The 14,110-nt window shown below is 33.3% G+C and overlaps 1 protein-coding gene across 1 annotated transcript in view; it reads right to left on the bottom strand.

The window, feature by feature from the left end:
* The window catches only part of LOC123667469 (mitogen-activated protein kinase kinase kinase kinase 5), a 65,058-nt gene extending 51,191 nt beyond the window's left edge, over positions 1-13,867 (bottom strand). Inside the window, exon 1 of the mRNA XM_045601364.1 lies at positions 13,621-13,867. Coding sequence (XP_045457320.1) covers positions 13,621-13,737 — 117 coding nt within the window. The 5' untranslated portion in view covers positions 13,738-13,867. The remainder of the gene's footprint in view (positions 1-13,620) is intronic.
* Between the last annotated feature and the right edge of the window lie 243 nt (positions 13,868-14,110).

Below are 14,110 nucleotides of genomic sequence, written 5' to 3'. Positions count from 1 at the left end.
GAAAATTTTGTACATCCAACAACCGAACAAACATCTCATCTATATCTTTCTAAACAATTTATTTATTTATTGAATAGTTACAATGTTGGTACATCCCACAGCCGGGCATGGTAGGGCATAGCAGGAATTTCCTGCTCAAAACATGGAGCAGCCCGACTGGGGTAGTACCTCGACCTTACAGAAGATCACAGCAAAATAATACTGTTTTCAAGCAGTATTGTGTTCCTGTTGGTGAGTAAGGTGACCAGAGCTCCTGGGAGGGATTGGGGATTGGGTCGGCAACGCGCTTGTGATGCTTCTGGTGTTGCAGGCATCTATAAGCTACGGTAATCGCTTACCATCAGGTGAGCCGTACGCTTGTTTGCCGACCTAGTGACATAAAAAAAAGACCTCTTTCTCCGTGTAGGAGAAGTATCGGAGCTTAATCCACCACACTGCTGCACTGCGGGTTGACGGATCGGTACAACTTATGAAGATAATATATGTTATAGAACAGACAAACTTAGCAGTAAAATATCCTATTATATGAATTTAACCGTGTTCTTTATAAAAATAAACGAGTGTTCTTTAGACCACACGACTAAAGTAAATCTTACAAAACGTAAATATCTCTCTTTCTATCTTCACTAACTTGATCTCGCTCTCAACTTTCGTTCGCCTCGCCTGGTCACACTTTTCGTAACGCTCTCGTCACACATTCACCAGCTTACTCCCCAAGTCAAGCGTGCGTAAAGAATTTTTACTTCAAAAAATAACATTAGACAATTATGACAGATAAATTGTTTAACCTCATTTTTTCATGTCGGTCATTAACGAAGTTACAAGAATTCCAAACGCTTATAAGCCACGATAAATATTTATATATAAAAGGCGATAAACAGCACGTGAGTGGACGTATAGTGTCAATGTCAATAGCCGTAAGTGCAGCGCTTGCTTTGTCGCCTCGAAGGTCAAGGTTCGCGGCCGTGACGGAATTCCGAAACTAGAGCTGATAAAATGACACCGCTTTATCTTGTAATAACATATTTTTGTAAAGTTTGATACTGGACAACTTACAAATTATATGTTTTTCTAAATTGGCCTGTACTGTCCTAGTGCTGAGTTTTACTCGGCCTCTGACCATATAGGACAACGTTTCTAATACAAACGATGTGAATAATTATGTGATTTGATGTAGGAATTGTTTACAATAGGAATGCTATTTAATTAATCTTAAACATTGATTGAGAAAATGTATGCTCCAAGATGTAACAAACATTGTGTTGATTATGAACAAAATACGATAAATCACTACACAGTATAAAACAAAGTCGCTTTCTCTGCCCCTATGTCCCTATGAATGCTTCAATCTTTAAAACTACGCAACGGATTTTGATGCGGTTTTTTAAATAGATACGATTGATTGAAGAGGAAGGTTTATATGTATAATAACATCCATTAAATTGTGGATAAATACTGTTATTTTTGAGGTTTCTAATATGATGTCGTAAATAATTACATTTTTTCCGCTTACATTGCAAACGCAGCCTGAACCCTACGAGATTTATCAAATTAATGTACACATTGAAAAGGTGTACAGAAAACTCCGCTATGATATAGGTATGTCTATCTCTTATGGATATCCCGCAATAATATTTTTTTGTCATTTACTTTTTACGACAAATAATGGCTAATTTTCAAAGCGATTTTAACCAATACAGCATTAATAATAAATACCTTAAACACATTGTTGATTTAATATAGATCTATATTGCCCTTTACAGCATGTGATTTAAATGAATATTTTCGAAGATATTACAGATTTAAAAATTGCGGGACGTAACGTTTGTGGCGGTTCCGGCCGGCTTTTACTCTAAAGTTAACACGTGCGGGCCAGGGGCAGTAATGAATAAATCAAAACTACTGGATCGATTTTAATTATTTTTTCAGTGAATGACATAAGCTATAATTATATTTTATATCCGTGCGAAGCTGGAGCGGGTCGCTAGTAAATAAATAAATAATAAATAAATATCTACACAATACACACACGGTGGTCTGTTCCTAAAGTAAACAACTTAATGCTTGTGGTATAATATAATATGATAATAAGCTTTATTGCACACCAAATCTATATATACCCATATCTATATCCAAATCCATCTAGAACTGAATTAAATAAACAATTAATTAATAAATAATTACAAGCGGAGTACAATTGTGTAGGCCTTTTGCTGTGGTAATCGAATGGGCTCTCGTCCACTGTCTTCTGATATTTTAACGAAAAATATTAACAACACTCCCCGCCGCACTCGTCTCTGATTGGTTGTCGCAGGAAAGCAGGAAAGGTCGTAAACAGGAAAGCGAGACCGTGTAAGAAATAAATTAATCATATATTTCAACTAGAATAATATAATATTTTTACCATATTAACAAAAATCACAACTCTGTTGTCACAGCTAGAGTTATGAGTAGAGAAGAAAGGCAGATGTTGGTTCAATCTCTGCCATTTACTTTACCGACCATACCTAAAAACTACGAGAAGTTTCTTCAAAAGCGTCGTAATACCATAAGTCTAAAGCCAAAAGTACAAAAATGTTAACGCTTATTATTTGAGGGTAGATCCATATTTATCAAGATCGTAAAAAGCAACGCGAATCGAAATTATGATTTAAATTTTCGATTTATACATATTGTTTCTTCAAGTATAATAAAAATTCAATCAATTAAACAATATTTTTCAAGACTGCAAAAGATTTACATATGTAAAAAAAAGTTTAGGCATTAAGTAATAACAGAACGTAAAATCTAGAACATTGTCGTTCTATCTATTATCTGGGTTAAAGGGCAAAAAATTGGCGCGGTGATCATTGGCCGGTGGGATGTCGCGGGTTTGGAAAGAAATAATAAAAGTGCTGGCCAAGAAATAACTAATTTCGCAATGAAGTTCTTTTTAATTTAAATGTTTTTGTTAAATATTTTTATTCTGTAAAGGCATAGTTCGTAGTAATTCCTTCTAGCGGTTTCAGGGGATTTCGAAAAATAAATAAGTTAATAAAATCAATAGACTGAAGCTCATCGTATTAAATATATATCAAAATCAAAAATAACTTTATTCAAATAGGCTTCAAATGTACCTTTTTTTACGTGGGGAAAAATCCATCATGGATACCCTCCAGCGCGGGGGCGCCAGAGGCTTATTTCAGACTCTTACTGACTAAAAAATCACCACGTGTGAGCAGTCGTCCGCCTGGGTGGGGCGAGATGGGGTCGCGCTAGCATTTGCCACCTCGCCCCGGAGGCTTCAAAAGTACCTAAGTCATCTAACAAATTAAAATATTAACTATTTTTAAATGTGAAGCTACCACCGATTCGAAATTTAAATTCTGCAGAGAAGAACCAACTGGAAAGAAACTCCGCAGCTTTACTCTTTAAAAAAAATAAGTTGTTTTAATAAAAAATTGGTAATATCTTGCATGAAATGCTACGTCACTAAATCCACGTAATTTAACAATATAATATATATAATTATTTATATAATTTATAATATACCTAATAAGAAACGGAAGCTCAACATTAAACAATTTAAGAACAGAACCGAGTCGAGAAATTCCACGGTTGGCCTAGTTTAGTATAACCTAGACAATTGTGTTTTGAAGCCAAAAAGCAAACGTGAATGCTAAAATCTTATATAAGCACTGAGTGTATCGTATCTAATTAACTATCGTAGAGAATGTAGAGCGTTGGAAATGGTATCGTCAATCGAAATAATCAGCTTTTCTAAAAACGGATGTTCCTCGTAATTTTTTTAGTAGTACGGTAACTGCTTTTTTTCATTACAAAGATAGCAAACGAGGGTCTGAAAAGCGAATACAGTGGTTTATTGACATCAGCAACACCAGGAGAACTTCCAGCGAATTGCCAAACTTACCCCTGACCCTCTCCAGGAGCTCTGGCCACCTTACTCACCACAAGAACACAACACTAAATGAGAGCAGTGTTATTTAGCCTCGATCTTCGGTAAGGTTGAGGTGCTTAGCCAAACGAGGCGCTCCAAATTTTGAGCAAGATAATGAGAAACATAATTGTGTTTGCTCGCAAACGAAAAAAAACCGACTTCAATTACATCGAGGAGTAATACAACGTAGGTCGACGAAAAAAGCGTCAAGTAAAAAACGCATTATTAGATATCTCGAAAAGTAGTTGTTAGATCTCAAATAAATTTAAATGGGACCAATTAACACACACCACCTTTCGATTAAAAAAAATTTGTCGAAATCGGTCCACACGGTCAAAAGTTCTGATGTAACATACATTAAAAAAAAATACAGTCGAATTGAGAACCTCCTCCTTTTTTGGAAGTCGGTTAATAATGGTCTAGGCCATTTTTCAGTTTCAGTTTCGACTTTACGGTATTTCGTAATGTATATTATGCAGAGAAAAATCAGCCATACTTAAAAAACTGTATTATTGTATTATAAATTTAGCAATGCATTTACTCTATACAATACTAATTAATATACGTAAGGATCTAAAATATTACACGTATTAGTCTTTAAAACATTTCAACAACATATCATGAGTAATGATTAGTTAGCAATTCGTAATGATGAAATAAGAATGCACGCTACACGTCACGCGCGGTTTCACGCGTAACAAGATTTTTTTTAACAATTAATTGAGAAGTTAATAGTTTCGAAGTTTTAGTCCTTGTTACAAAGGTCGGAAATGTCACGCTCGAAATCTGGAGCGGCCCAACTGATGCTCGACTGAAGATCACAGCTAAATAATACCGCTCTCAACTTAGTGTTGTGTTCCTGTGTCAGTGAGGTATCCAGAACTTTTAGGGAGGATCGGGAGTGTTATTGGAAACGTTCAGAGGCTAATACAACCAATTACTTATTAATTTATTTTTTATTACTATTTATTTATTTAATTATTTTATAAAAAAGCCTAGTTTGCCAAAAAAATTTTCATTAAAGCTTAAGGCGTTCAAAGAAATCTTTGACTAATATTTAATTCAGGTGTTTAATACCAGTAAAGAATATTTATTAAGTATAAAAAAAAGTCATTTCGCGTTGGCGCAATGGTCACAGCACTGGTTTGTGGCTGTTGCGCTGGCGGTTGCGGGTTCGATCCCCGCACATGGCAAACATTTGTATTCGTCAGACAGATGTTTACCGTTGTCTGGGTGTTGTGTAGTCCTTATGGGTCTCCCCACCGTGCCTCGGAGAGCACGTTAAGCTGTCCCGGTTGTTATCATATACACCTGATAGCGATCGTTACTCATAGTAGGGAAAATATCCGCCGACCCACATTGGAGCAGCATGGTGGATTAAGCTCTGATCCTTCTCCTACATGAGGAAAGAGGCCTATGCCCAGCAGTGGGATATTACAAGCTGAAGCGCGTAAGAAAGTTATTTATATTTAAAGTATTACAAATATAATTTATTTTATTAGATATAAAGTTATTTTTCAAACGACATGTTCATCGTGTTACTCGTACGTTAATCATAAGTAATTATTTTAACATATTCTGAAATACATTCTGAAATATATTGTATGTAGAATGAAATAGAAAATCTATAAATGCTCGCGTGTTCAAACACAGACGTACTCCTAGTTGTAACATGAACGTTCACTCATTTAAAAGAAATTTATTATAATAATATGTAAGACATGACTAAAATTTATAGGTTTTCTTTTTAAAGATCAACAGAATGGGTGGTAGCTTCATTTGACTATAGTTAATTTATTAAAAACGAACATAAAAAAGTTTAAATTAAGTCTAGGGTTAAACGCTTTTTAATTTTTTCACTTTAAAATTTGTTTTCTCTGTAAAAAATATTACGAATAGAATAAGGCGGTCTCGAGTTTCGAGCTTAGCGACGCATTTAACGATGTCCATACATTAATATACATACAGAAACATACAGATAGATTACTAAATCAAATGCTATTTTCCCGTAACATTTCCATCCATATTCATTTCAATCACTAGAGTACTTTCCACCATTTCTATCATTTTCTATGTTCTATGCACCACATCGGGATGAACGCTACGATGATTCAAAGGTGACGCATTCGATTGTCTCGGTTCTGACCGCAAACAATGAAAAATACACTTGTATAGGTAAAACTTCACAAAACGTTACAAAAAATATATATCTTTATAACGCTTTAATTATATTACGTAACAATACGTAAATGAATTTTAATAGATTTACTAGTCTGTTCGCATTTATAATAATTGTATTTGCTATCAAACGAATAAAAAGCCGACTTCAATTACATCGAAAAGTAATACAATATAGATGATAGACGAGAAAATGGTCAAGAAAAATTTACTCGTCGAATATCGATCAAAGAGTATAGCAGTGAAGACTCGACGAAGCCTGCCAAACGCCGCCCAGCCCAACCGAATCCTCCTGTCGGCCTCCTTCTCGAATTTGTTGCGGCCTAGTTGGATAGTATGGCCTAGGTAAATATAATCCTGAACCTGAATCCAGAAGTTTATGTCAAGACTACAAAATATGTTTGATAGCAAAAGCTACGATTGTTCTAAAATTCCTCTATGTCAAACACGAGTGACAGAGACACAACGACTTTTTTTCAATATAACTTTGATGAGTAAGTGTAGCGCTTGTCAAGTACTATAACATATATTTTTTCGGTGATTGTAGGTCACCAAGAACACTGAAGAAATTAAAGATGTAATATTTACATATTAATAATCGATGCTTATAATTATTTAAATAATCTAAAAAAAGTACGGAATATACTCTAACGTTTCCTACAACCTCATTTTGGATTTATCTCTTTAGCTCAATTATTTTTTAAGATATGGCTGTTTGACGGATAATCATACATATAGCCATATTTCTAGATTAAAGCGGTATACGGCAGAAAAATTCATATAAATTGCATACACACATCGAGGTGATACTATAACATGAATTTGGATAGAAGTTTTCATTGGGGGCCGACTCACAATACTTATCCTGCTATACTCTTTATATGGGACACATGACAAGTAACAACTTTCGATTAAAAAAAAAATTAAAATTTGGTACAACCAGTGAAAAGTTATGAGGTAAAACACAAAACATACAGTCGAATTCTGAACCTGCCTTCTTTTTTGAAGTCGTTTAAAAATAGTGACTCATCGCTGTCCTTTAGCTTAGCCACGCCCCATGACCAATTAAATCGCTGAAAATTAGAACGACATGTTCAAATTGACCAATTGAAGTAAGCCATTAAGGCGTTCTAGTTTGTTTCGCCTTAGCCTTACGCAGGCCATTGCTGGACTAACGGCCAGATTCAATATAAATTTGCTTACAGAGATAGGATTTTGACGTAAGCTGTATAAAAATTGTGTCAAAAATCCATTACTAGTAGGCAAAACCAGATACAGGTAGATTAATGATAACCAAAGATTTCAAAATCGAGCCAAACATCCCGGTATCCCGCAATCCTCATCCAGCTCCACCGAAAATCTTAAGTATATCGTCGATCTAAATTAATCGTCGGTCTATGTTAGATCGTCATCGGATTTAATTGATCAAAGAACGTAGCTAACAATAAACTAAGTGATAGCGAAGATCACTATTTCCTTGACGCGAATAAACTATAAGTTCGATTGTTATTTCAAAAAACTACGTATAATGTAAATATATAATACATACGTAACAAGTTAATTTAATTTTTAATTTAAAACTCTGCTTCAAGCATACAAACGAAACGCATAAAAACTTTAGTGAAAACCATATTTTGTATTAAACTTTAAAATAGAGATTTTACTTATGTTAATAAAATATTACACAATATATATTTTTATTGCACAACAGTTTTCCTAATGATAAAAACAATTCTACCAGCTAAACTTAGCACGTAAAAGATAGGACTTATGCCGAAAATTAAGTAAAATTACATTTAAAAAAAAAACGAAATTTGATCATAAACACCGATATTACACTTAAGATAGATTTAAATTATATATATGCTATTAAAGTTACAAGTTTGATAGATGAATAAAAAATAGCCTATGGTATAGATCAAAGTACCACTCGAACTGGACAGCGGCACTTATCTTTCTAAAAAGTGCACATTTCGCCGAGGCTCGAACATCAATCAAGGGTTACGTCACTCGTATCAACTCGTATGTGTAGCTTAGCTTTACAGCGCTTAACGTTATTCAATTAAGTATCTAAGCTCACATTAATAATAAAGAGGAAAAGATTTAAACATTATTTCAACAGGAGAATTTTGTCTTATTACTGAATGACATAATACACTATATTTTAACGAATACGGAACATTAAAAATCGTGATCTTAACTGAGGTAGGGCCACACAGACACACCAGAAAATTTCCTGCTCAAAATATGGAATAGCTCGACTGGGGTAGTACGTAGACCTTAAAGAAGATCACAGCTAAATAATACCGTTTTCAAGAAGTTACTTATAGAGTTACTTATACGATTTCTTTATATATACCTAGACTGGCTAACAAACATATGGCTCACCTGATAGTAAGCGATTACCATAGCTTATGAACGCCTGCAACACCAGAAGCATTGCAAGCGTGTTGCCGACCCTACCCCTAACCCTCCCCAGGAGCTACATCTTACCCACAGGGATACAACGCTACTAGAACGCAGTTTTATTATCTGTCATCTTTTGTAATGTGGCATTTGTGGTACATAAACATTATTTCAAATGTTACATAACACTACATAATATTTAGTCATAACATAGACCTTGATTTTGCCATTTAATTGCACGTTCTAATGGATGTAAGTGGTGATGAATTTACTTTCATTAGAAATATACCACGATTGAAATCATTGATGATTGTTATTGAAATATTCTAGAATTTTTTTAATTTAATGTCCCCGTGTTATGTACGTTGTAGCTACCCTAATAGGCATTTCTTTGTCTTGCAAAATGTCAAATCCTTGAAAAATAGGTTGAAATAGGTCTTAATTTTTCGAAAATGTTCTGATTTTATGGTTTTTTTTTTTTAATTATTCAGTCTGTCAGAATCTTCTTTAATGTATTAGAAAATTGAAAAAATGATATTTAAATAAAATCTTTATATATAAATAATAATAAATTCTTTATATTACAGCAATGACCAAGAGAAATTTAGATTCAATTATATATATATATACTTTAATACTTTATGTATATTAACAAATGTTGTTTGTTTATCAAACAAGTCATAATCATCATCATAGAATAAAAAAATATATATATACCTAAGTATGTGGTGTTTATAACATTACATTTGGAATCATTCAGTTAAGCCACGTGTTTGTGAATAAATACTTAAATTAATTTAAGTATAGTATAACGTCAAATTTAATTAAAATGTATTAAAAAAAAGAAATATAATCAAGCTGTGTGGTTACGGTACTAAAGAATATAGCCACCCCTCTCTTAACTAACTTCGACTAAGGGATAACACAGTTCCGCTACCACAATGGAACTTAAAAAGCCGACTGGTGGCGGGATAACCATCTAACTGCTGGCTTTGAAATACACAGGCCGAAGACGGGCAGCAGCATCTTCGGTGCGACAAAGCCAATACTGCGGTCACCAACCCGCCTGCCCGGCATGCTGACTATGGGCAAAACACATGAGTTCACACCATTTTCGGCGCGAACTTGTGGAGGCATATGTCCAGCAGTGGACTGTATAGGCTGAAATGTGTATAGTATAATTTCAATTTACATAATTATGTTAAATTATATCATATTAGGAATTAATTTTCAAAATAATATTTTTAAATTAAAACATGATACACAAGACAGTCTAGGCTTCTCCCTCAGGTGACATTGCTTTACTGGAGATTGGTAAAAATTTATTCCAAATCAGTTTTTCTACACAAGTTTGTGTTCATAATTGAACACAAAGACAAACTCAAAATTTGAAAATACTTTTAGTCAGACACACAACACGCATGCTACAGCTTCACAGCAGCACATACACTACAGCTTCTATTCGACTAACATCTTGTAAATATCTTGGAAATTGTAAGTTAATGTAATGCTTATTTTCATATTCATCCTGCATTCATTGGAAATACGTAATAATTCTCTACAAGCTAAATTTATTTTTACACAATTGATTTTATTATTATGACAGCTGTTTCTATGAAACTACTATTACTCAGCTGAATAAATTTAACCATATTATATGACACCGCTACAATAATTTAAACTTATACATTATAACGACAGGTCTAGTGTAGTGGTGCGTTTAATCGCCTAAAACACCGACAGTTTGCTGGTTTGATTTGAGGATGAATATTTGTAGTTATATAAATACCTACCCGCATCTTGTGGTTCTTCCCCGCATGCCTCGGAGAGCATGTTAAGTTCCAGTTGTTATCAAAAATATCAGAAAGTGATTGTTTCTCATAGTAAGGAGCAAATCCACCAATCAGGAGTAGAGCAGTATGGTGGATTAAGCTCCAAACCTGTTCTTACACCGAGTAAGAGGCTTATACCCAGCAGTGGGATGTTATAGGTTGAATCAATTTTTTTTTTAAATACTATGATAGGCTTGCGTTTTACCACACTTTCACCTGGTGATACGTGAAAATGCGGTCTAAGATGAAGCGCGCTTACCTAGAAGTAACCTATTCACTCGCTGGTAGAGAGCTCCACTCTTTGGCCGTACGCATCAAGAATGTACTATCGAATCGCTTAGTGCGTATATGGGGAATGTCAACCATATGAGGGTGGCGTAACGCAGAGCGTCTGGTTGTACGAAGATGGAAGGGGGAGGGGGGAATCAAATCAAATCCATATTATATGACATTACAAAAAAAAACTAATTTAAAACATTACTAATTCTGACTAGTACCCAAATAATCTTTACATTGTTTTATAATTGAGCTTGAATAATTTGAATTAAACTTTAAAAACTTAAGCATTTGCTTTGAGATATTTAAAATTATTTTGTTACTAAATATAAGGAAGAAATTTCAGTTTCCTAGTCTATGCTTCCTACTGTAAAATGAGTTTTATAGATTTCTTTTGTACAGACAATAGTATTTTAAATTATTCTAAGTAATTTTAATTTAAAAGTCAAAAATTTAATTAAGTTTAGTAGACCATGGAAGTATTTTTGAAAGTTTGATGATGCGTTGGCACAGCGGCACTGGCTGTTGCGCTGGCGGTCGCGGGTTTGATTCCCGCTCACGACAGGTATTTGTATCGGCCATATAGATGTTTGTTGTGGTCTGGGCATTGTGCATGTGTATTGTGTGTGTTTCCGGACCCCAACACAGGAGAAAATCCTACTGGGGGCTGTTGAGTGTGAAGCGTTTATTTATTTATTTATTTAATTATGATTATTTGTCATTAAACAATAATTTACTTACTACATTAATATTAAAGTAACAAAGAAATCAAAATGATATCTACTAAGAAACCATACTTAAGAAATTCAACTCTTACTATTTTCAAATCATATTAACAAGCAATGAAAGAATTTAATTATATGTAAGTTTATTATATGTAGGCCTATATGGCTTCATGTGTACGGAGACAAATAAGCTATTTGTAACTTTGAGGATAACACGAAAATACTAAACTAACTACTCTGAGATTTTTTTTAAATTTATTTATTAAACATATTCCTTACAACAAGTCCAATGATTGGAGCCTTCCTTTTAAACATGTGTGCATAGGCAGCTAGGAGATTGCTCTCTTACATTGATATTACGATAATAGCATAATAGTAAAAAAAAAAAAAAAAAAATTATACAACATTAACATTTTATAATGTTTCTATACAAGTATAATATGTGAGGTGTCATTGAGGTGGGTGCATAAAAGTTATGTATGTATGTGTCTGTATAATGTGTGTAATTTGTAACAGAAATGTATAAAGGTGAAAAAGGAAAAAATTAGGTAATTATTTCAATAATTCAAACACTCATTTGACTATCCCATTGGTGCGGGTACAGTAACCTTGCTTTTTGCTTTGGGGGTTGTGGGTTCAATTCCCAACCCGAGTCAGGGTGTTATATATATTTATTTATATAAGTATTATTTGTACGTATGTGCTTTGAAAAAATTATATGTAGCTATATCAGTCGGCTATTATCTATAATTTAAGCATTAATTTATATACCTTAGGAACAGAGGACAGATGTATGTTTAAAAAAAAAGACTTATGAGAATGCCAACATGTGGAATGTGGTCTCAATCATAATGGTTTCTATTTTTGTGTCCGTCAATGGTGTATCAGCAAATCGGTTTTTTCTAATACATGAAGAAAATCTTTTTTGACTGCTGGATCAATGTTCAAATAGAAGAGTTTCATTATGTTATGCATTGTCAGAAGGTTTCACAGTCTGAAATACTAACTATTAGCAGCCTAGGAATTTGCTATAAATATTCTTATACTTTCAAAATACTTTCATTTGTTTTATTTTATAAATATACATAAAGTCACATCAGAAAGAACAGATATAGTAATTATATATAAGTAATATCTTTGTAATAATTATAATTTTACTAATGTTGTAGAGACAGTGCACAGTAAAACTATTTCTTGATCTTTATTATAATGTTTACCATAGTCTCTTGAATTTCATTTAATTTAAATAAATCATACATTTGTTTCTCAGTTAAATATTTACACAAGACACATGATTATGTCATCTATTGTACAATTTTATGTCCTAATTTCATATCAATGGAATAATCTAATGTTATGATATCTTGACTTCCTTTTAAATCTCAACAGTTTATGTTAATATATTGTTACAAAATATATTAAGTAAATTAATTAATAAATGTTTTGTATTTGTTGATACTAAAAATTTACAAAGTAATGATACTATATGATAAGTTTTTAAAAATGAACACCTATTTTATCTATGAATTGGTTTTTCTTATCATCAAGTTTTGTTAACTGAATTATCACAATACGATCTATATGACTGCCGGTGTAGGCTGGATGAGGATTGTGGAAAACCGGGATGTCTGACACGAACTTTGGGAAGCCTACATCCAGCAGTGGACTACAATAGGCTGAACTGATGGTGATGACTGATGAAATAATCACAGTAGATAAATGCGGTGAAATGTTCAATTTTATTTTTACAAAAAAAAATCATTGTGCCATCTCAGTTTTCATTTTTGTAAATAATTATTGCGATCGTAATTTAATTGTAAGAAATATTTAAACAATGTTAATAGTATAATGAGATTAAAAATAAGATGGTTTTATTACAAAGCATAAAAATATTATCTTATCAAGATCATTCCACTTCAAGGGCAGGGAGATGCAATTAACTGATGGAAAATATAAAAAAATAAGACAAAGCAATTTTCGATTGCTGAAGATAGATGGGTGTGTACCTGTTAAATTAACTCATTTCATATTCAAGGCCATAGCAATCGTGTACTGTTTATTAAAAATATGCCACTATAAAAGACTTGACGCCAATTTCATATGAATTCAATGCTGCGACGAAAACGACATCGACAGTCGAATCTCGTATGCGAATGACGATCCAAAAACCGTTACCTACTGTCCGTAGCATCGTGAATCACCCGCGAACCGAAATAATCAACCAAACGACCTGATGATGAGAAAAAAATAGAGTTTAGAAAGGTACCTTATACACATCTCCGTAAGTGCCCGAACCAATCCTCTGAATGAGCTCGTATTCATCTTGAGGATTCCTACGCGATATATCCGAACTTAAAACACCACCACTATGCGCCATAATCATTAGCGTGCACTAATCTAACATTTATTTACACTTTCATCTCATTATTCACATAATTGTTACACAAAAACGTCGACAAATTAATTATTTTTTACAACACAAACTAGACATCTCGGACTGACGTCTGACACCACAGAATAAATAATGTCAACTCTACTGTATTTACGATCTATGATTGAGTTGCCAGCACTTAAAATGTTTCAAATATTTTTTAAAATCATTTAATAATAATAGGTTGTATTATTACGAATTTTTTTCGTAAAAATGTTATTTAAGAGAAATTTTTAAATAAGTGATTTTATATATATTTCTTATGGCTTAAAATTGATTGTGAAATCCACTGCTGGACACAGGCCTCCACAAGTTCACGCCAAAA

This window comes from Melitaea cinxia, chromosome 28 (genome assembly GCF_905220565.1).
Source record: "Melitaea cinxia chromosome 28, ilMelCinx1.1, whole genome shotgun sequence".
Lineage (NCBI taxonomy): Eukaryota > Metazoa > Arthropoda > Insecta > Lepidoptera > Nymphalidae > Melitaea > Melitaea cinxia.
Note: the sequence above shows the minus strand (reverse complement) of the source record. Positions and strands in the feature narration are given on the sequence as shown.